The sequence below is a fragment of the Musa acuminata genome, chromosome BXJ1-7, assembly GCF_036884655.1.
Source record: "Musa acuminata AAA Group cultivar baxijiao chromosome BXJ1-7, Cavendish_Baxijiao_AAA, whole genome shotgun sequence".
Taxonomy (NCBI): Eukaryota; Viridiplantae; Streptophyta; class Magnoliopsida; order Zingiberales; family Musaceae; genus Musa; species Musa acuminata.
This window is the reverse complement of record NC_088333.1, coordinates 10,877,506-10,901,822: the sequence shown is the minus strand read 5'-3', so window position 1 is coordinate 10,901,822 and position 24,317 is coordinate 10,877,506. Positions and strand designations below refer to the sequence as shown.

The 24,317-nt window shown below is 46.4% G+C and overlaps 1 protein-coding gene and 1 long non-coding RNA gene across 2 annotated transcripts; one reads left to right on the top strand and one right to left on the bottom strand.

Moving 5' to 3' along the window:
* Window positions 1–2,397: 2,397 nt before the first annotated feature.
* LOC103991626 (sodium/calcium exchanger NCL1) lies at window positions 2,398–19,575 on the top strand. Its single transcript, XM_009411132.3, has 7 exons — window positions 2,398–2,863; window positions 3,639–3,827; window positions 16,486–16,664; window positions 17,942–18,087; window positions 18,167–18,425; window positions 18,512–18,817; window positions 19,240–19,575. Exons 1-7 carry the CDS (start codon window positions 2,425–2,427, stop codon window positions 19,486–19,488), a joined length of 1,767 nt encoding a protein of 588 aa, XP_009409407.2. The 5' UTR covers window positions 2,398–2,424; the 3' UTR covers window positions 19,489–19,575.
* Window positions 19,142–23,775, bottom strand: LOC135678781 (uncharacterized). Its single transcript, XR_010515083.1, has 2 exons — window positions 23,195–23,775; window positions 19,142–19,498 (listed from the first exon to the last, which is right to left on the bottom strand). It is a non-coding gene; the product is annotated as an uncharacterized LOC135678781 (long non-coding RNA).
* Between the last annotated feature and the right edge of the window lie 542 nt (window positions 23,776–24,317).

Below are 24,317 nucleotides of genomic sequence, written 5' to 3'. Positions count from 1 at the left end.
TCGACCGACCACCCCAACTGGCCCAAGGAGCATCGTGCCAGATCCTCGCACATTCGGACCCGAACAAAGCCACGTCGGCCCTGAGCCCACGGCATACAGTTGCCGCTCGCAACAATTTTAATACTAAAAAGAGAACTAATGAGACATGGACTCTCGTAATAACAAGGAAACAAGTAAATACTTTTAGTTTTATATCAATTGAGGAGTAAAAATATCAAGATTTTATAAAAAGGTAAAACTATACAGATTCATCCAAAACGGATAACTTCTTACGAATCTCAATGCTGGAAAATATAACTATAAATTAGCTATTGAAATATAATTTTAGATTATTTATAATTTGATATATAGTTTTCTGTCATCGAAGATATACTCGAAGAGGTTGCAACTTATTATTATGGACAAACTTGATTCTGCGTCCGTATAAACAGAAGACATGAGATGTGGATAATATAGTTCAAATAATCTCCACGGCTCCACCACCATCCCGTAAAGCTTGAAGCATCACACGACAATGTGAAACTTGTTTCTTTAGAGGTCATACACACTAGTAGACGAGGGGTTATAGGTTTATTGTATCTACAACCACACAGACAAAGCATTGAGAGATACATTTAAGTTTTGATCCTGAGAAACACAAGATAAAATTCTCTAATTATCAACCTTCACAGAAAGAGGTACATCGTCCAGTGAAGCATCCTTCCGTGCTGGTGAAGAGTTTGCCATGCCATGAGATGGAGACTGAGAATAGAGTGGCGAGAGGAGGGAGGATGCAGATAATAGCTTACTTGCATAGGCTCTAAGATGACTCAAGGATCGGATGTCACACTCAAAGTTGTGTAGTACAAGTGATTTCGAGATTTAAAGTCCTATCATGATTAACTTTCTCTAGTCTTTTTGTTACTGAATGAGTGGTAGATAGTTCAGCCGCCGTTGTTTACCTCATCAAAAATATTCATGTGGATAAGAACAAGTTATATTATTTGTGTGCAGGAATAAAAAAATTTTGAAAATAAAAGAGAAATCTATACATCAACAAAAGATATTCATGTGGATAAGAACAAGTTGTATTATTAGTGTGTGGGAGGGATAAAAAAAATTTAAAAATAAAAAATCTAGACATAAATAATATATCAGAAAATCGATAAAAGATTAATGTAGTTCGATACTTTTCGTCAATATCCAATCAAATTTTTTATCATATGAGCTCAGAGTTTTTCTCACTTAAACATAATTCTAATTTTGTACACTTTTCTTATACAGCACAGCTCGTAGAAGAATTTATATTTTTTTATCCTTTCTAAAAATACTAGATAATATTCTCAAAGTATTTCTCACCTCTTGTATAGTCGGTAAAACTAAGAAATCTAATTATCAGGATTTCTTTTCTTGATCATGTTTATTCTTTTTTCACTACAACTTATTGATTTTAAGTCCACCTAAGACACTAACTCTAGACATCATAAAATACTTATTATTTATAATAATTAGTTAATAATAAAATATAATAATGTTTCTTATCTTTATTCTAAAAAAAAGTCAAGATTTTTCATTATAAGAGAATAATCAAATAAAGGTAATATAAAAAATTCCCCTAAATTAATTTAAATTCATGATCAAAATTTCTTACACACCTTCTCAGCTAAATCTTGAAAATAATTTTTCTTAATTTTTATAATTTTACCTACCAAAATTACATGTATATTCAAAATATTTTTTCGAATCCTCCTACAAAAATTTTAGAATACATAAGATATTTATATAATAAAAAATAAATATTAAAATTCCTTGTCCTTCCGGTAACATTGTTTTTTAAGTAATCCATTTCTTATTATGATTAACATAATATTCGTCAACGATGACAAAATATTATCCCAATACTTACAAGAGTATTCTTATCCGAAATCTCTCCCGGGCCCACAGTGGGGCCAACCAGTATAACACAATCTAAACCCGTACCGATCTGACTAAAGGACACGTCTATTCTATTTATCCTCCAATCTGTACTGCCCGAACGAGAGGAGCGCAAGGAAAGCGAAACCATCACCGTCCCCACCACCGCCGCGCCAGCCCGATTGACCCCACGCGAGCCGACTCTCCGACGAGAAAAGAACGAGCGACACACAGCGCATCCATCTCAATCTCCATCTCCATCTCCAGTCTCGTCTTCTCTTGCATTCATTGGCATTCACCTATAACGAAACGACGGCTGCATGCGTGTATAACAACCGTCCGATCCTCCGCGGTTCATTCAATATACACCTAAATAAAGTAATTGAAAGAAGTAAATGGACTTTTTCGTAAAATTTACACATCAAAGTTGATAGCGAAAGAATTGTGGGCTTCTTTGCAAAAGTATCTTCTGTTAGTTTACTAAGAGCGGCCTCATCTTCTCGATCAGTTCGCCTTGACCTTTTTGGGCTGATGGCGCACCGGCACCGACCTGTCGACTTCCCTCCTCTCCTCCTTGCCTTCGTCTTCTCCCTCCTCGTCCTTCTCCTCTCCGGCCGATGCGTCGACGGCCGCGCGATTTCGCCGCCGTCCGATGGGGACGCGATGGAGCTGCCGGCCTCCGATGGGATCTCCGGCTACGCCGCTGCTGGGTACAAGCACAGCCCCTTACTCGTCCTCCCCCGCGGGAGCGCTGCGGAGGCGTGTGAGCCCTCGTACGGGTTCCTCCCCTGCACCACCACGGTGGCGGGGAACCTGTTCCTCGTGCTGGTGTACGGGTTCTTGATGTATAAGGCGGCGACGTGCCTCTCGGCCGGGAGCGAGATGCTGCTTGAGATCTTGGGCCCTGGGATCGTGGGGGGCCTCTTCCTCCCGATTCTTGGGGCTCTCCCCGACGCCTTGCTCATTCTTGGTAGATCATTTCTTGCTTTTTCTGTTCCTCTGGTCGTCATCTCTCTGATGTGGGTTGGACTCGCGTGAAACTTCATGGGATCTGTTTCTTGTTATGCCAATTTTCCTATTTATGATATGATTTCGTTTGGTTTTGTCGTTGTGCTGTGTGAGTTTGTATTTTCCTTTCTTGCTTGATTTTATCGTGTTGTCGTATTAGAATCTCTATGTTGTGTGAAGGATTACGATCAGGAAATTGGTCGAATAGTTACTAGTAAAGGGGGTCGTCAATGGGCAAGCGCAATCGTGACGAGTACTTCATCCTTTCATGTGGGAATGGTCAAGAATACACCTAGGGTGTGACTGGACCGTCTCCTCCGGAGCCCAAGAACGTGAAGGAGTGATGGAAACGGAGACATCCTGTTAAGAAGAATAAAAAAAAATGAAATAGGAAAAATGGTGGTGGAAAATTCTCTGAAGTCAAAGGAAAAATTTTCATCCGCATTGCAAAGACACTTTTACAATTATAATATTTGATATATGACTAAAACTTTAAGAGGCATTCAGTTTCTTTAGTCTTAGGTTATGAGGTGGTTGCAGCCTGATTGTAGCTAAATTCTGGCGATGAAAGTTACTGGTGCTTTTTCTTGAATAGAAACTGTGCATCATGAGATGATAATTTACAAGTAAGAGAAATATGAGTTTATCGAAACTAGCTAATTTGGCGAATGATACTTTTGTTCAATGTTACAGTTGATGTACTTTTGCTGATACAACTTTACTAACAAACTATGCAGTTTCTGGTCTGTCTGGGAGCAAAGAAGTTGCACAGAATCAGGTCTTGATTGGAATGGGTTTGCTTGCTGGATCAACTGTTATGCTTATAACATTGCTTTGGGGTTCTTGTGTTGTTGTTGGAAAATGTGATCTTTTAGAGAATTCAACTTCGGTAGATTCACAAGATACAAATGGTTTCAGTCTATTTGGTATGCTGTTTATTGAACTTCCCCAGAATTATGTATTTTGGCTTTGTGCAAATTAACTTTAGTTATAAGATCCGCTATAAGTACACTTTCATTCTGGTTTAGGTCTATTTGGTATCTACCCCTTTTCGATCTTTTCTGCAGAATTATTTATGTTATTTTTATGCAAAGTCCTCTTCATTTTTCTCTCTGAAATAGCTCTTGTTTTTAGTTGTAAGCTCTGGCACGTGTGTGTGTATCTGACTATCTATAGACATACACACACACATTTCATTCTGCTTGCCTTCTCAGAGTCTGCAATTGAAGAAAATGTGACAGGGACTTGTTGCTTTGATTTTCCTGATTAGTGTGGGTTTGATTAGTAAGATTAGCTGATAAAAATAGAAATAACTGTGGTGTGGCATAAGAAGGTCAAGAGCTGCTTAAATTTTAGAGACTGATAATGTTAATGCAACAATATACTTCAACCTCCAATTTGAATATGATAAATCTACTACCTTCATTCTAGCTTCTAAGTCCTTTTTAGCCCAACCATTTCTTGTTGTCCCTTATAAAAAAACTTGGAACATTATGTATGAATTAGTTCTTACTTGAAGCGCCGTCTTGTCACGGCCTTAGCTGGAATTGCCTAAGGCGTGAGGCACCCTTGCGGCCGAGACGCGAACTTAGCTTACGTTGCCTAAGTCGCAGAGCACCCTTGCGGCAAAGACGCGAACTTAGCTTGCGTTGCCTAAGTCGCGCTTCGCCCTTGCGATTTGCATCCGCAAAGATCAGCCCACTTGTAACCTCTCATAGGTCCCGAAGGACCTGTAAAAAGAGAAAGTTGGTTAGTTCGAAGAACGAGCGACGGACAAGTCCCGACGTCTCGCGAAAAGGGGAAGCTTTACAAGCAATTCAGCAAGCACCTTGTGTGCACAAGTGAAAAGAGGGAGAGGGGGAAAACAAGGGCTTTAGAAGGTTGAACGAACAGCTGCAAGCCCACAAACAGCTACTCACCAAGTCCCGGGCGTGACAACAAGTTCCCGTCAAGGCAACGTGCGAACTTGCGAAAGAGTGTTCAACGCCCGGTACTATACCGAAGCCCCATCCAGCCCTGTGCTACCCGGGGGGTTCCAAGGGGTTGAGATGGCTGACGTTTTGGTGAGCGGAGGCGGATTCCAGAAATCAGCCTGCGGCACACGAAAACGGAGTTGTTTTGGGCTGTTTTGCTCAGTTCGGTGAGCGGCCGCTTTGTAACGGTGCAGCTTGTTCGAACTTACATTTTTACAAGCAAAATGATCCAAAACCAAGACAAAACATGTTGCCAAGCAGCTGTACATGTAGGTGTGAGCGACGAACGGTTCGTTGAACGGAGTTGTTGCGGGTGTGCGACGACCGTTCGTGACAGTCTGGTTTTCTCTTGGAGTATATAATCAAAATCCTGCTTCATAGAATCAGATTTTATATAAAGCAGAAGGGAGGTAAGTCATTCATGATTCCCGTATTTCAGGTCTTATGCTTGACGCAGTCTAGGTTTGGGTTTGTCATGTCGGAATGATTCCTAGAATGGCTAGATTGAGCTTGAAAACTCTAGATATCAGTTTGATCACATAGTATTTGATGGTTTTGCTTCTATCGAGCTAAAACATATCAAATTTTTTTATCAGAATCATGATCACAATTATGATCTCAATTTGGAAAGCTTGAAAGGGAAAGAGATTGGCTCAATTACAATAAAACCAATTTGATCTCTATTTACTATATTTTTAAATTAGATTGCAAATTAGTTACTTTCTTTAATTGTTACTCTTGGAGGGCAATCTAAATAATTGTCTTGGGGCTTAAGTATTAAGCTTATAGATTGAAACTATGGCATTGTCATTAGAATACTAGGATTTGATCACTTAAATAACATGAAATTATTTTGTTCTTCTTTGCTTCATGAATTGTGCCACTTCTCTCCCTCTGGTGCACAGCTGCCTGAATGCTGATGCAGTATATATTATGTTACCATGAAATATATTTAATAATTAGAGGAAAATATTAATTATTAATTAGTGAGTTGAAGCATCATATTATAATTTAATAGGGGAAAAGATGTTTGCTTAGGAGATCTAAAGATGCGACACTTAGAATAAGTAAAATGATTACCTTTGTGGTATAAGGAGGTATCACTAAGAAGGTGGTATAAGGAGAGGTAGGATGACACATGAAAGACTTTAATTGAAACTATAAATAAAGATTTAAATATTCATAACTTAATTAATGATATAGCTCTTTATAGACCTCAATGATAGTAAACGATCCATGTAACCGACCCTAAATAGTTGGGACTTTATGCCTGTGTTCTTGTTATTATTGAAATTGTTTCTGGAAAAGGAGAAATTTTAAAAACCGATACAAATAAGTCATACCAAATTTTACTAAAAATGACAAACCTGGACAACCAAGAATCATAATTTTTTGTTATCACATCTCTTTCTTTCTCCTCTTTCTTTTTGAAAATTTATTCCTCCTTGTAAGCTAACAAGATGAAGTCATTTTTGGGAGTGTAGGACACTGCTTTTGCTTTGTTAGAAGAAAATGAATTCAATAAGCTTCTACTAAATTTAGTGCATGAGGTTTCTGCCATAGTGACACAGCCTTACCCCTATGAATATGGATGCTATTGTGACTTAGACCTTGATTACCCAAGTTGCAAAGGAACAACTTTGCTATTATACCAAGGCCTGCCCTTAGTGAAATTCTACTAATGATGCTATTACTGTGGGAGCAAAAATGGAAGTCCGCAAGTCAAAGGGAGAGCTCGGGGCAGACGGACGCCAAGGATCTCCGTTCACCCCCGAGATACAAAATCAGGCGATCCCGCCGCACTTCCACCTCCCCTCTTTGGATGCGTATGACGGCGCCACCGACCCGGCAGACCACGTGGCCGCTTTCCGCGCCCAGATGGCGCTATTCGGAACTTCCGACGCCCTGATGTGCAGGGCATTCCCAACGACTCTGCGCGGGCCGGCCCGTACGTGGTACGGCGGCCTGAAGCTGGGGACCATCGCCTCCTTCGACCAGCTCGCCAAGGATTTCGAGCTTAACTTCCTGGCGTACGCCCGACCTAAACCGTCCATGGCATTACTCCTCGGGCTCAACCAGAGGGAGGACGAGCCCCTCTCCCACTTTGTGAACCGATTTACAACCCAAATCCGTGGATTGTCGGATGCCCACCCCTCTTTCTTGATGCAGGCATTCATGACAGGCCTGCGCCCCTCCAGGTTCTTTTGGTCGCTCGTAGAGCGACCCCCCGTCGCGGTCCCCGAGATGCTCCAGCGTGCCAGTCAGTTCATCGCCGCGGAGACTTGGATGTTTGGAAGGCGGGAGGAACACAAAAAGGTCAAGTCAGAACTGCCCCGATAGCAACAACCCGCCGCCTCCCGGCGAAAGTTGGATAGACCTGACCCGAGGCCTCCTCTTCCCGCCTTGAATTCGTCCCGGACTGAAATATTCCTACACGAAAAGGGGAAAGGACTGCTCAAGGACCCTCGCCCGATGAGGAACCCGCGGGAGCTCGCGGACCGATCAAGATATTGTCGATTTCATCGGCAGCACGGGCACGACACTGAGCAATGCTACGAGCTGAAGAGGCAAATCGAGGAGCTTATCCTCAGAGGTCACCTTGGCCGGTACCTCCGGCCGAACAAAGAGCAGTCGCCTCGCCCAGAAGGTCCCGTCGAGCGGCACATCGATGTGATAGCCGGGGGCCCCGCATCAGGGGGAGGTTCCATGTCGGGCAGGAAGGCGTATGCCCGAGCCGCGCTTGACGAAGCCTCGGGGCACGAGTCGGAGCCCGAGATCACCTTCCCAACCGGAGCTACCGAGCGACCCGACCACGACGACGCTTTGGTAATATCAGCCAGGGTAGCCAACGCACAAATGAGGAGGATCATGGTCGACACGGGGAGCTCGGCCGACATACTCTACTTCGACGCCTTTCAAAAGCTGGGCTTGGTCAGGGAGAATATGAGCCCGATGTGCTCGGCGCTCACCGGTTTCACGGGAGATTCAATATCACCCCTGGGGGCCATTACTTTACCCCTGACTTTGGGGACCCCACCGAAGTCGAAGACTGTGATGGCCACTTTTCTGGTGGTCGACCTTCCTACCGCCTACAATGCCATACTCGGTCGGCCAACCCTCAACAAGGTCAGAGCAGTCGTCTCGACCTACTACCAGACCATTAAATTCCCAACTCACGCTGGAGTCGGGGAGGCTACGGGAAGCCCCCGAGAATCCAGGCGGTGCTACCTTACCGCCGTATCATTGGGCAAGAGAGCCAGGACCGAATCGCCCCTGGAAGATCCGCGGGAAAAGAAGAAATTGACTCCCCATCCCGAGCCGACGGGGTCCACCGTTGACATTCCTTTGCAAGAAGCTTGGTCGGACCAGACCGTGAAGATCGGATCGGAACTACCAGAGCGGGAACGGGAGCAGCTCGTCGGTCTCCTACGGGAAAATGCTGACGTCTTCGCATGGTCCCCATCGGACATGACGGGCGTCGACCCCGAGGTCGCAGAGCACCATCTCAACATCCCACCTGACGCCCACCCGGTGAAACAAAAGGCCCGGCGCCAGGCCCCTGATCGACAACGTGCGATACAAGAGGAGGTGGACCGGCTCCTGGCCACGGGCTTCATAGAAGAAGCCAAATATCCTCAGTGGTTGTCCAATGTAGTCCTCGTGAAGAAACACAATGGAAGCTGGAGGATGTGTGTTGACTACACCAGTCTCAACGATGCATGCCCTAAAGACTGCTACCCCCTCCCAAAGATCGACCAGCTGGTCGACGCAACAGCCGGTCACGCGCGACTCTCTTTCATGGACGCCTACTCAGGGTATAACCAGATCAGGATGGCGCCCGGCGATAGAGAGCACACAACCTTCCTCACCGATCAAGGCGTGTACTTCTACAAAGTCATGCCGTTCGGGCTGAAAAATGTCGGGGCCACATACCAGAGGACGGTAAACAAGATGTTTGCCCATCAAATCGGAAGGAACATGGAAGTCTACGTGGACGACATGATCGTGAAGAGCCAAGAGGTCGGAACACACATCGCCGACCTAGCCGAAGCCTTCTCCACGCTACGCAAGTTCAGCATGTGGCTCAACCCCGCGAAGTGCGCCTTCGGCGTCACCTCCGGGAAGTTCCTTGGATTCATTGTGCACGAGAGAGGAATCGACGCCAACCCGGAGAAGGTTCAAGCGATAATCAATATGCAGTCTCCCCGGACGGTCAAAGACCTGCAGCGACTTAACGGGAGACTTGTCGCCTTGTCTCGCTTCCTCGCTCGATCGGGCGATCGCTGCCTCCCATTCTTCAAAGCGCTCAAAAGCCCGAAGAACTTCCAGTGGACATCAGAATGCGAGGAAGCTTTCAAACAAATGAAACAGCACTTGGCCAGCCTTCCCCGGCTCGCCTCCGTCTCTCCGGACGAGAGGCTGGGTCTCTACTTGGCGTCTTCCCAGCATGCGGTCAGCTCTGTCCTGGTCAAGGAAAGCTCCGGCCAACAACTCCCGATCTACTACGTCAGCCACGTCCTGAGTGGACCTGAGGAGCGTTACCCGCCGATAGAGAAGCTCGCGCTCGCCCTAGTGCTCTCAGCTCGGAAGTTGCGCCCCTACTTCCAGGCACACCCGGTGGAGGTCGTCACCGACCAACCCCTTCGGCAGGTCTTAACGAAATTTGATGTTGCAGGACGGCTCCTCAAATGGGCGGTGGAGCTCGGCGAACATGACATAAGGTACTCGCCCAGGACCGCCGTCAAGGCCCAAGTGGTAGCCGACTTCATTGTGGAGCTGACGCAGCTGGAGGACGCAGATCTCAAGCGGGCTCCCGAAGCTTGGACCCTACACGTCGACGGCTCGGCCAACTCAAAGGGCGCAGGCGCAGGGCTGGTCCTCCTCGCCCCTGACGGACGCTCGTTCGAGCGATCCCTTCGCTTCGGGTTCAAAGCCACCAACAACGAGGCGGAGTACGAGGCGCTCTTAGCGGGACTAAGGCTGGCCCTCGAAATGCAGGTGGCCGCGATACGCGTCCTCACCGACTCACAACTTGTGGCCGAGCAGCTCAACGGCGGATACGAAGCTCGGGACGCGACCATGGCGAAATACCTGGCACGGGTAAGGGACCTGACCCCCAAGTTTCGCTACTTTACCTTATCCAATGTTCCGAGGAAGAAAAACGAACGAGCCGACGCCCTAGCTAAGCTGGCGTCAAAACCGACTCCCGAGGCACGGCCGGAGGTTGAGGAGCTCCCTGCTCGCGCCATTGAAGTGGCGACTACGGCCTCAAGCAACGCCCCGATCACGTGGGTGCAGGAGCTACTACGCTTCAAGCGGGACGAAACCCTTCCCCTCGACGAAGCCGCGGCTCGGCGCCTGCGTCGTACACACGTATGGTACACCGAGGAGAGCGGCCGACTTTACAAACGGTCCTTCACCTATCCCCTCCTGCGATGCTTGGAGCCTGACGAAGCCCAGGCGGTCCTAGCCGAAACCCACGAGGGGGTCTGCGGTGAGCACATCGGCGGGCGAACCTTGGCGCACAAAATACTTCGCCAAGGCTACTACTGGCCGACCATGTGCCGGGACGCGAAAGCTTACGTACAGCGGTGCAGCTCGTGCCAACAGCACGCCCGCGCTCCCCGACAACCCGCGGTCCCGCTCAGCCCCATCGACTGCGCATGGCCATTCGCGCAGTGGGGTTTGGACCTCCTCGGACCCTTCCCACCGGCTTCTGGACAGCGGAAGTACATAATTATAGGAGTGGACTACGTCACAAAGTGGGTCGAGGCCGAGCCGCTGGCGACGATCACGGAACATCAAATGGAGAAGTTCGTGTGGAAGAACCTGGTAACTCGGTTCGAGTTGCCCAAGGCCATTATCACGGACAACGGACCTCAGTTCGCCGGCAGAAGGTTCCAGGAATTCTGCGCCAATCATGGCATTCAACTGAGGTTCAGCTCGGTGGCTCACCCCCAGACGAACGGGCTGGTAGAGGTAACCAACCGATCCATCTTGGACGGACTCAAAAGAAGAGTGTCCGCAGCCCGGTCAGCCTGGGCAGACGAGCTCCCCAGTGTACTATGGTCACTGCGCACCACTCCTAAGGCCGCGACCGGAGAATCCCCGTACAGTTTGACGTTCGGGACCGAAGCCGTCTTGCCACCCGAGATGGCTGTCGCCACCCTTCGGACAAAGAGCTATGACGAGGAAGTCTCGAACGAAGGACTTCGTGCCAGCCTCGACGTGCTCGAGGAGCGACGCGCTGATGCGCACCTGAAAGCCCTCTCTTACCAGAGAGCCATCGCGAGGGTCTACAACAAAAAGGTACGACCTCGACCGATCAAGTTAGGCGATCTAGTCCTACGAAGGGTCGAGGTTAGCGACCCGACCCGAGCAAGGGGAAAGCTAGCCCCCAAGTGGGAGGGACCTTATCGGGTCGTCAAGGTAGTCCGACCGGGTGCTTACCGCCTCACGTCGATAGACGGTTCTCCTTTGCCGAGAACCTGGAACGTCGGAAACCTTAAGAAGTTTTTCGTTTGAAACGAAGAAACCTTTTCCGTTTAAAGAGGAAGAACTCTCTCCCGAAGGAAGAAGCTTTTGCCTAGGAAAAGAAGAAGGGAACAATAAAGCGGATGGAGAAAAGTCTTTCCTTTTATTGAAGACAGCAAACCAAAATACAGGACCCAACTTACAAAACCCGGCCAACAAAAACAAATACAAAACCCCTTTATTTTTGGGGGACCTCTAGGCGATCGTCGAAGGGGACTTCCTCGGGCATATCCACCCCCCCGGTCCTCGGGGTGAGGGGTAAAAGGGTCCTCCACCTCGAGACCCGGGTGACGAGCACGGAAACGGGACGTAGCGATACGGTATCCATATTCAAAGGATACCCGCCCCGTCCGCGTCAGCCCGAGCTCGAACCCCTCCGACCTCTTGTAGGCCTCGAGGAGCTCCTTGTCTCTCGCGGGTCGGAGACGGGCCTCCTCCGCCAGCGCCTCCGAGGCCGTCTTCGCCTCAGCCTTCGCCTCCTCCAGCTTTTTGCTGAGGGCGCTCGCCTCCGTCTTCACCAGGCGGAGCTCAGTCCGCTCCACCCTTATTGTCTTCTGGAGTCCCTCATTCGCCTTCTTAGAAACCTCGAGCTCCGACCGGAGGCGCGTCGCCTCCGCCTCCAGGTCCAACGCACGCTGCTCGGCAGCCGCCACGGCCTCCGGACCAGCTCCGGCTCGAACCTCTTCAACTTGGCGGAGGAGTTCAGCGTTGCGGTTGGCCAGGCCCCCGATGACCCGGCCGGCGTCGCGCACCCTGTCCATCAGGGCCACCGCATAGTGGAGACCCTGCATAGAAGGAAACAGGTCAAGGAGGCCGGCGTCGGACCGATGAACCGGGAAAGCAGGAACACGCTTACCCAGGTCAGTGACTGGGCCGACTTGTTGAGCAACGCCTCCGAGGGCAGGACATACAAGTCCCGAGCCATATCGGGATGGAGCGCGCCTCGGAGGAACGTCGCGGAGGGATCCCCTCCGGCCCACACCTTAGACCCCCGGGACAAACCCTCCCAGCGGGGAACCAAGGGGTCACTGAGCTCACCGGGCAGGATCTCGCTCGCTAGCCGCGTCAGGTACGGCTCCCCGTCTCTGGCAGGAAGCCGGCAGAGGTCGCGCACGGAGACAGGGCGAAGACCCTTCCCGGCCGTCCGACGACTAGGGACTGCCCCTCCACGACGAGAGCTCGCCTCGGGCCCCTTCGACGGGGTTGTCTTCGCCTTCTTCGAAGGGTGCCCAGCCTCGACCTCCAGCGGGGCGCCCGCCGAGCCGGGTAGCGGGTCGGTCGACGGAGCGGGAGTAGGAGGTTGCGGATCGGTTGGCGAAGTTGGAAGGGGGGGCTCCGAACCCTGACCCCCCAGGAGCGAGCGTAGGTTCACCATATCTACGAAAAACAAAAGAAGTTAGTACCCGGAGCCAACCACGCAAAACGCCCGGAGGAAACGTAACTAAACATACCCATAGGCGTTGGGCTGAGGCCCGCCTTGACCAGCCTTTGCTCGGTCATGGAACGGATGGCCTACGACCTAGGGAGAATCTCCTTGAGCCTCACCAGAGTTTGGCGCTCTGCCTCGCCCAGACATGGGGTGGTGTTATCGATCGCCCTCGCGGACCACCGAACCCCGAAACCCCAGTCCTGCGCACGGCTGACATAAAAAAACCTCCCCTTCCATCCCTTGTTACTGGAAGGGGCACCACCGACTCGAAAACCCGTCCGGGCTGACAAAAAATAGCCCCACGAACCCTTGCAGAGGCGGTAGCAGGAAAGAAAGAGGTTAAGAGTGGGGTTGATGTTGGCATAATGGCATTCCCCCAGGAATACCACCAAGTAACGCCAAGAGTTTGGCGCCACCTGAGATGGCGAAATCCGCCAGAGAGACAGGCCGAATACTATGAGGGGGTGAAGAGGAAAACGCAAGCCCGCCTCCAGGGCGTCGAGGGTCAGGGGAAAGCCCTTCGAGACTGGGTCATACGCCCGTTGACCCGGCTCGGGAGCACTGAGGATATGGTCCTCCGGGATGCTATAGCGCGCCCGGAGTTCCTCCAGCAAGGCCCCGCTCACGGTGGAATCAATGTCGTGCGGCCACATCAGAGCCTCAAGGGCTCGTGCCGCTTCTCCGTTGGAGGACGCAGCGGGAGACGGAGGGGGACTTCCCTCCCCGGCTCCGAGGACACGAAGAGAAGAAGAGGATGGAGAGGAAGGAGGAGAAGAAGGAGACGACATCCCGACTGACCTTAAGAAGAGAGGAAGAGTACGCGGAAGACGGAAGGGGACCGGGGAGGCAACAGCGTAGCTCGAAAGAGAAAGTACGGCGGCAAAAGATGGAGGCGGAGTCGAGCCTTCGCCATTTAAAGGGGATAACTCGTCAGAACCAGCGCCCCTTCGCTTCCCAAGGACGGGCGGCAGCCCACTCACCCGCGGCCGTCACGTCGCATCGGGAGACCCCCAAGGGCGCTCCGCATTAATGAGGGCCTGACGTGGCGGCCAGCGGCAGCGCGGTGCGAAGTACGGGGGCACCCAATCATATCAGCTTCGAGAACTGGCGACTACCAAAAAGGGGCAGCCCTGTACCTTCCCCAGGGAAAAAGCAACCCGGCCTCCCGCGCCCGCGCGCAGTCAGACGACCCATCAAACGGCCAAAGAACCAAGTACCACCTCGGTCGCAGCCTGCCTGCGCCGAATGCCTCGGCTCCGCTCTTGCCGAGCCCGCAACCTCGGTCGCAGCCTGCCTGCGCCGAACGCCTCGGCTCCGCTCTTGCCGAGCCCGCAACCTTGGTCGCATAATACCCGAGGCCTCCTCGGCCCTCGGTTTTTCGCCTCCCGAGACACACCTGCGCGGTCACCCCGCCTACGTTGTGCTCCTCGGCCCTCGGCTTTCCACCTCCCGAGACACACCTGCGCGGTCACCCCGCCCGCGTTGTGCTCCTCGGCCCTCGGCTTTCCGCCTCCCGAGACACACCTGCGCGGTCACCCCGCCTGCGTTGTGCTCCTCGGCCCTCGGTTTTCCGCCTCCCGAGACACACCTGCGCGGTCACCCCGCCTGCGTTGTGCTCCTCGGCCCTCGGCTTTCCGCCTCCCGAGACACACCTGCGCGGTCACCCCGCCTGCGTTGTGCTCCTCGGCCCTCAGTTTTCCGCCTTCCGAGACACACCAGCGCGGTCACCCCGCCTGCGTTGTGCTCCTCGCCCCTCGGCTTTTCGCCTCCCGAGACACACCTGCGTGGTCACCCCGCCTGCGTTGCGCTCCTCGACCCTCATCGGCTCCATTGCTCCCGAGTCCAATCCTCCTCAGCCTCCCGACTAAGTTACGCGCCTCGGCCTAGCACTGCTCGAGATGCATTCACGCGACCGACCCGTCTGCGGCGCGCCCCTCAGACCCGCCTGAACAGCCCGCTTGAAGCAGAAAGCCATGCATCGGGCTCCCTGCCTGCAAAACCGACGCATAGCTCCTTTCGGGTGGGGCATATGATAGGGGTAAAAAACTGATTTGACATAACACCCCGGATTTGACGTAATGCACCCCCACGTCGGACACCCTGTGCGGCACACTGCCCCAGAACGTGCATTAACAACGACACGACGCGCACCCACACCCGCCATACCCAAACAACCTCCTCGGCTGACCCCTCATGGCCGGCCGAGGCAGGGGATGGCGCTGACTGACACCCCCCATACCCTGCGGCAGCTCGGCCTTCCACGCAACGACCACGACGACAGACGCCATCAGAGGTACGACCCTGCCCCGGCAGGATGACACATCAGGTAACATCAAACCCACTTATAAATACCCTCTGGCTCCCAATAGGAGGGGGGACGATCTCACTCAAAAACTCCTCTCCACCATCACTGACTTGATCGTCGGAGGGGTCGGGCCGAACCACCGACCCGATCTGTGTGCAGGTACTCGACCGCCGTCGAACCCACTTGATGTCGTGGAACTTTCCAGTCAGATCCCCTACATCAGTCACCACAGCACCCCCGGGGAAGCCACGTCTGATCCCAGCCATTTGGAGCCCTGAACCAGCCGCGTCGACACAGAGGTCACGGCTAAAAAAGGTTACTTACCGTAACAGGCCTTATTAATGTCCCCTAATTGTTAACTTACATACCTTGCAAATAAGGAATATTAGATATAATTTTTTATTCTCACACATTTTTTACATCATTCTGAAATCACCTAATAAATGAAAGAGGTTTTATTCATTGCTAGTGTCTGACAAATGAATGCTATTTTTCTTAGGACCATAAATGTCAATGCTGACCTTCAAGTGATATGGTTTGATTCAAGGTTCGTAATACCGTACCGTACCAGTATTTCGACCTGGGCTCGGTACTGGTACGGTACGGTATACCGAGCGGTACACCCAGGCGTACCGAGTACTGTAGCACTGTTACAGTGCTACAGTGCACTACTACAGTAATGCAGTACACTGCTACAGTACTATAGTACTCTCGGACCGGTAAAAGTTGGTCCGCGTACCGACAACCTGTCAGACCGGTACGTACTGCCCATACTGGGCGATACGGCTCGGTACGACAGACCCTGATTTGATTAATGTTCCATTAGTTCATTTATAAAATTTATTGGAGTTTTATGAAAAAATATTGACCTCCCTTTTTTTTCTTTTTTGTGTACCTTGGCTTAAGGTAAGAAAAACAGCTAAAGTTTTCTCAAACCTTCTTGGACTTGGACTCATGCTCAATTGATGCGAATTTTCTCGAGTGGTCTCTAACCAAGATCCAGCATCACTGAATTGTTTTTATTTGAACTTAATATAGATATCATATTGTGCATTATGAAAATATCTTTGCTTTTTGCTAGATATGGATAGAGCAGTCTGTTCGATCTATTTCAAATTCTTCATTGGTCATTCCTGGGCATAATTTTTCAGACGTGATATAGTAATGTTTCTCGCAAAGCTGTTCCAATTGATGCCTTACAAGAGATGTTCTTACTTCTTACACATTTGTCATAGGAAATGTATAAAATGATCTTGCATATTCTGGTTACTCAATCTAGTATAAGATTCTTAATTTTGCTCTTTGGTTAAGTTGTGATTATGTGATTTCTTTTATTTTTGAAGCATCCGGGATTACAACTGATTCACAAACAAGCCATGCTGCAAAGATCATGGTTATATCTATCATTCCATTTATCATTGTGCAACTGCCAAGAGTTTTCAAGTTTCTTTCTGGACGTGTAGCAGTCTTGATTGCTCTCATTGTTGCAATTGCACTCTTGGTGTCTTATTGCTTGTATCAGGTAACTTGCTAGTGTTGTTGCCAAGTTTTTTTAAGTCAAAGCTAATTAGCTTATTTATCTTCTAGCATTGGTTTGGATATTTTGGATGTTTAACTTTGCTTAGCCATCGGTTATGTTGGATGTTTTACTCACAAGCTGTTGTTATTTTACCCAAAATCTTGTAATTTATTATCACAATTAGCCATTATAATCCTTTTTCGGGCAATAATATCTCTATCACATTTAGCCATCTATTTTCTATCTTTTAGGTACATATTTATATTCTCTTTTTCAAACGCACATTGTTATATTTATGGTGCTAATCATTTAGACTAATAAATTGATGGTTCAAATGTGAAAAGGTATATTCTAAAACTACACTTTAAAACATCTTTGTCGATATTTGATCCTGACATAAGTGTCCCAACTCTTATAGTGCTTATGTTGTTCTAAAGAATGACAAATTTTCTTTTAGTTTCTTTTTCCATTTAAGCCATAGTTATTAAGACCAGACCAAATAGCAATATCATCTAGCCTTAGGTCACTGGTCAAACTAGTAAGTTAATCAGTTGGATTGCATGTTATAAAAATAAAAAAAATGAGAAGTACAAAAAGTTTAGAAAAAAGAAAACTTAAAAACTTTAAGAGTTATGCCTTTAACTTGGTATAAGATAACATCTAAGTGCTTGATTCCAAAGTCTCCAGACCCTTTAGATTGTTTAGGTTGATATACTATCTAATATACTAGTTCCGTGGTAGTCTAAGCAGGTGTCAAAACCAATATTGGTCTGTGATTCTAAAGCTTGATTGTTTTATCAAATAGGAATACCTTGCAGCATTAGCAATGCCAATTAAGTTGAATAGCTGCACAAGAATGCAATCGTGAGAGATAGTCATGGGAATAAATTATATTAGATCGTTTAATTTTCAATGCTTAAGAAAATCTTTAGACTATTTTTCTTGCTCATCTCAGCTTTTTTATAAAGTGGTTTTAGTTGTCATAGTTTAAGCCATCCAAATTTGACAGCAAGCACCGCATGTATGTTAATGAGTTAAATAGCTGCACAAGAATATCATCATGAAAGGTAGGCATCGGAATACAAATATTTTTTTCATATGTTCTTTGCATGCTTAAGGACATTTTTTAACCTTCCTTTTTGCTCATCTCTGTTTTGATATGATGGTCTTAATGTATCCGGTTCATTTTGATTGAAAAATAAACATGGATTCACATTTGCATACCCACTTATGGAACTTTTCTAAGTGATATCAACACTGTATGCATTTTGATGAACCAGGTCCTTCAGCCATGGATTCACAGGAGAAAACTGGAATTTGCGGAGCATATGCTTATGATATTAGGAATTCTAGGACATCCTCAGACGGCAGCCCTAGGACGGCTTATGGATGATGATGGAAGACCTAATAAACCTGTCATTGAAAAGTTGGTCTTTTATCTAATCTTTGTTACCTTTTCTAAAATTTCATCTTTGTACTATCGTTTTTTATATGTTCCAATGCAGGCTGTTTCATAAAATAGATCAGGATAAAAATCAATTAATATCACCTTCAGAGTTAAGAGCATTTATCATAGGGCTTAAGATCCATGAGGTAAATTTGGATAACGATGTTGTCGTAGACAAAATAATGAAAGAATTTGATACATCACATGATGGCAACATTCAAGAAGAGGAGTTTATTAAGGGCATCTCAAAATGGATTACTAAGGTTAATCATCGTTCTTCTGCATCTCACTCAAACGACATTGTTGATTATTACATGGTAAGTTGCTTCCTTTTTATGCATAGTATGACTTAGTTGCAACCTGGGGGGTGGGTCATAAGTGACAACTTCTTTATGCCATGCAGGAAGCAAGGGAGCAACACAATATGCTTATTGATCAGATTGATGAGGCTGCAGTAGAAAATATCAAAAATCCAGCATCAACCTGCGTTACATCAATCCTGCTTTTGATTCTCGGAACTTCCATCGCTGCTGTTTTTGCTGACCCTCTTGTGGATTCTGTTGATAATTTCTCAATTGCTACAAAGATACCTTCCTTTTTCATATCTTTCATTGCAATGCCATTGGCTACCAACTCTAGTGAAGCTGTATCAGCAATTATTTTTGCCAGCCGAAAGACGCAAAGAACTGCCTCACTAACTTTTTCCGAGGTTTGTCTTCAGGCTTTTTGTTTAAACTTGTGCAATTCTCCATTCATCTAAGCTACTTTCATGTGAACTTTGTTGAAGTTGGTTGGATATTAGTTGGTATAGTGACCATGCTGCAGGTAGTAGTGGGTAGTTAAATAATCAATTAATTAACGTTTTTTTGTTCAGCTTTGGGTCCTCATTTGGCATTTTTTTAAAAAAGTTCGTACAAGATTATTATATCTTTTATGATTAATCTGTTTGTGGTATGTGGTCAGCGAATTTTCAACTTCAACCACTAATGTTGAAGTTGAAAATTGTGAAAGGTGTCTGCTACGCTTAGTGATATGACTATCAAAAACAATTATTCTACAATCAACAGTTTTGACAAAAAAAATTATTCTGGACTACCTACCTACTCCTCACTCTGCTCTTTTGTGCTGCAGATATATGGTGGGGTGACGATGAACAACACCCTATGCTTGGCCGTCTTCTTGGCTCTTGTTTACGTGAGACACTTGACATGGGACTTCTCGGCCGAAGTGCTGGTCATTCTCATAGTATGCGTTGTGATGGGCATCTTCACGAGCCTCCGCACCACATTCCCACTTTGGACTTGCTTTGTTGCGTTCTTGCTGTATCCGCTCGCTCTGGTTCTTGTTTATGTGCTGGACTTCATCTTGGGATGGTCATAGATCAATTACCCTGGTGGTGGAGCACCAGATGTTTCATTTTGTACTAAAATCTTGTTTTAAGAAAAAAAATACTCTTTCTGGTGAGAATGCTTGGATTTCAAAACAGTGTGTGGATCAAAGCTTAGAAACAAGAAGAAATAAAACGACTTTTTTCATAAATACTTGTTCCAAACTATTAATTACAAACCTTGTTTCATAGGTATCCGTTATCGCATGAGAAATTTATACCGTTATTTCCTAGTGACCTACAGGTAAATATATAAAGGCGCTTTTACATATCTATTATCATTTAAATGTTTAAATAGCAATTTTTTTTTTTATGCTCACCCATATTTAGATATTTCATATATATCACAACTTTTTACTTACAGACTCATGGTTCGAGTTTGTAAAAGTATTAAAATTTCATTGATGATAAGACTTCAATTTTTAGAGAGGCAAATACCGAAGTCATGAACTATGGAGGGATGCATGCATGCGTATGCAATTTTTCCATGAACAATAGGCAGGGAGTCGTGAACTATGTCAGAAGATCAATGAAGGGGTAAATCCTTACTTCTTCCTAGCCCCAAAAAAATTGCACCAGTTCACATATTTTTCATATTATTTCACCAGAAGTTTATGTACTGAACTATCATCAAGCTGGAGGAGAACAAAAAAAACAAAAAAAAAAGACTATCCGGCTATATTTCTAGATTCCATGACAAATAAAATTTGAAATGGATCATACCTTGAAAAGGGCTGTGGGCTTTAGACTAAACCTACCTTGAAAGTTAGCAAACAGTAAGATAAGATTCTCCTGCTGATAAGCTAATTTCCCTTCTAGAAAACACATTAACTTTATAACATGTAAATTTAGGATGTAAAGAGATCATGAAGAGAACTCACAAACCATCAAAACAATAATGCTCGACACACAGTCTTTAGTATTCTACCTGAAACCAAATCAGAATTAAGTGAATCCCCATACATATTTCCTGAGCACCTACTGCTAATTCAAGATAACAAACACTACCTACAGTGGAAGCCGCAGCTTTATGCTGTTCATCAAGGTTAAGAGGTACTCTATCAATACTGGATTATAGTAAATTAGGATTCTCATTAGCACAAATAGCTAACTTAGTGATTGTAACCCTTAACAATCTACCAAAATGTAACTGCATGGAAGACTTAGATAGACCGACAGTTTAAGACACCAAACTCAACAATTTACACTAAGATTATATAGGAACCTCAAACAGAAGATTTATCTAACCTCTGAAAGAAGCATAAATTGCTCGCTGGCCCAGCAATCTTTAGGATCAAGAGGAAAAAATTATATGGAGCATCTGAACCAACTATTTTTTTTAATTGTTAACAGCAACATCAAAGTGTCAAATAGAAAAACAAACCTATGCTTGCTACTTAATCATCGGCTAAAAAAATGTTATTTTAACATTTGAAAAGGACAAAGCTGGAAACCTTGAGAGATAAGGCTGTAATCAACACTTAAAAACACCACAGATGAAAATTCACCTGCTTACATATTCTTGGTGGAGACTAACGATTTATTGCTAAGAAAAATCATGTCATCAAGCAAAAAATTCATAGCACTTCAAAGAACAAAGGAAGAAAGTACAACTTGGCGAAGACAACTTATTCTGAAATCACTGATCAGTAATGTTCTTACTAATCCTAGCTAGAACTCTTCAACTTTGCATATTTTTCGCTTCTGCATTTAGAAAATTTTTTTTTTCATCCTATTATGGGTAGCAAATAATATACATGGTTAACAAAGACAAATTCTGGAGAACAAATAGCAATGCAACAACAACAACAAGTCATAGTGTGCCACCTACTTAGGGTAGAGAATATGGATCTTTTAGTCATTGAGCTGTGTCTAAGAAAAGAATGTTGAAACTGAAGTGTTACTGTGATAGGACAAACACATGTGACGTGTACATACATGAGGCATGTGCTATGAGATAAAGCTGAAAAAAAAGTCAAAAGCAAAAATTCAGTAAACTTACATGTACTTGTCAAAATAGCATTCAAGCAGGACTAAAAAATTTATCGAACAAGCATCTTGATCTATTTATATGGAAGATAATTTGCACTCTCTAGTGACACTTGATATTTCTATTCATGTAAACATCTTAATTCCGAGCCCCATCAGATCAGACTAACCTGTATCTTGTGATGGTACTAAGCTAGACGTGACAATGTCACTAATCCATGAATGCAGGTGCTGGATTAGAGAATGAAGAAGCCTCACCATCTCTGTGAGAGCTCTCCTATATAAATTGAATCTTGTGCTACGTTTGGCATGCGAGCGCCAGGGTGAGCTTTAGGACAAGTATCATTGCATATTTACTAAACATATCCCACCGAATCAATTCATTTCAACAAGAAAGATGATCGATTGTGCTCTGTATGTTAGTGAAATTATTACTTTGCATCCTACTAATTATAGGTAAAGCTATAGCAGGGACAGAGGATAAACTGAACTGTATGAATGGGAAATGATAAGAATCCTAATTTACTATAATCTTCATCGTTCGATCCTAAGTCACCGCCGATGTCACATGCCAAGTCAGAATCCGATGTCACACGCCGTCAGAATCCGATGTCGCACGCCAAGTCAAGATCCGTACCAAGACGCTGTGCAACACGACTCGTCTCGAGAGCTCGGGGTGATGCCGTCTGACGCCGCTCCAACATTCCTCGAGACAACAGTTGGTCAGAAGCATCGTCCCATCCCACAAGGGTTAGTGGCCACACTGAACCGACACGCAATCGACCCTTGCACAATAGGCGATTTAATCCTCTACCGACTTGTTCGTCGGAGGGACCAAAATTAAGGATCACTCGACGAGAGCCGTTTTTGTAGGCGAACGACCACCCGAGCCGTGAGCGTCCCAACCTAGGGATTTCCGTTCGGCGCGCAAGGGCGAGCTGCCAATCGGCTTGGAGGCCAACAAACGTCGATAAGCACCCCTTCTCGAGGACATGGCCACCTCATCATCCAACTTAGTCGACAGAAGGCTCCTGACATCGACCCGTGAACCGAACTGACTCATCAGCCATGGTATTTTTGTTACTAACAAGAAATGTTAAAACCTACTTGGGCCATTGAATAAGTGCAGCTTCAAAATGTATGACACCATGACCCTTGAATCTGGATCCATCATGTGCACCTGTTCATAACAATTGAAAGCTACCTGTTTGCTACTGACAGCTTTGATGATCTTTATGTTGGACTTCCTTTTCTTTATGTTTTGGCACCGACAAAGACAAGTTTACTCCAGCATTCTAAATTCATCATTCCTAAAGTCAATAATTTCATTGCCAAGAGTTCCTTACAATTTCTTTCGTATTATTGATGCTAAACTTTATGCCATCTCTCAAATATCATTTTAGGTGCATAACCCTAAATTCCCTTTCCTAGAGGCATTTATCATGACAGAAAACAGGACGAAGGATGCAGAACTACATGCTGGTGATTAATCACTAAACCCTAATTGCGTATCCTCATGGCGTGAATCTCAAGAATTACTTCACCAGGAACACAAAAGAACGTCAAAAGATCAATAATCACTAAACCTTCGTTCCGAATCTCCAAGTATAGAAGTCAAGAAATGAAAATTCTAAAGAACAACTGAACCATGACAGATCAGGGAAAAGGGAAAAGATCAAGAAGCTTAAAGAGACGGTATCTTGTTCTTACAGGGATCAAGATCTTGCTCCCTCGATCCGGTTGGCTACGTACATGCCGTCGGCGGGATTCTCTCTGACGAAGCGCCCCGGCTGGCACTCGGGGGCCCTCGGTCCCCGGAGCGACGACACGAAGGAGGTCCTCGCCGTCCGGTCAGAGGAGACCTCGGCGGGTTCCAAGGCGGACCCCAAAAGAGGGCGTCGAAGAAGACGAAGGTTTCTATCCATTACAATCTATACATGACTCTCTGGAACAAAATGATCGAAGTTACAAATAACCGACGTATCAATCGATGACAAATCGGGTCCTTTCAAGGTGGTTGGTTTTCTCTTTTCATCTTGAATGGTTCTACGGTACCGTCTTCGTTGAGACGATGACAACTCGCGAGGTACAATCACTCTCTCTCACAGGACCTGCGACAATAAACCCTCGTCTGCGAGATTCCTTCACTGCTCATCGTTAAAAGACATCACGACCCTTCAATGCGAGCCAACTAACTACACCCGTCCTTGAGCGCGCTCCATTCCAGACGACGACGACTTCCTTCAATGCGCACTTGCCTGCCAGCTTTCCACTCCTTCGAATAACGTCACCCTGTGACCGTCGCAACCGCCTCATAAATGATTTCGATGCTCCCGTTTCATTAATACCCGAATTCGCATGGCAATCTTGATTGTCACATTTTTATTGTTTCATAAAAGGCCATTGTACTTAATACTTTAAAATGTGTCCAATTTCAGCTCTGTTTACCGATATTTGTAAATCTTCATCTTCTAATTGCCTTCTTATAATATTTATTATACACGGACTGATCCAATGATGAATTATCCGTAGTAAATCGGTAATTGTGAGTGTGATCGATTTGATTTGATTTGATAGCTTACCATCCATACACCAAAATCGATTCGAGAGATAGCTGATCGAACGATGAAGATTGGTAGGAGGAACATATTAAATTGTACTTATTTGAGAGAGAGAATTTGTATGATCAGTACATATTTATGTTATTTCCTTATTTTAATTGAAATGAATCGAACATAACAGCCACTATAACAATTGTAACGGTGTCGAATGTGGCGGTGGGCCGTTATGCAGGATGTGACGGTTCTCGGCCTTTCACTCCGGTGCACAGTTT

Bases quoted from the DNA above. Each gene is read 5' to 3' on its own strand.
- LOC103991626 (XM_009411132.3), top strand. From the start codon at position 2,425: ATGGCGCACCGGCACCGACCTGTCGACTTCCCTCCTCTCCTCCTTGCC. The intron at 3,828-16,485 runs GTATGCTGTTTA...TTATTTTTGAAG, and splicing joins AAATGGTTTCAGTCTATTTG to CATCCGGGATTACAACTGAT. The intron at 18,818-19,239 runs GTTTGTCTTCAG...TTTGTGCTGCAG, and splicing joins CCTCACTAACTTTTTCCGAG to ATATATGGTGGGGTGACGAT.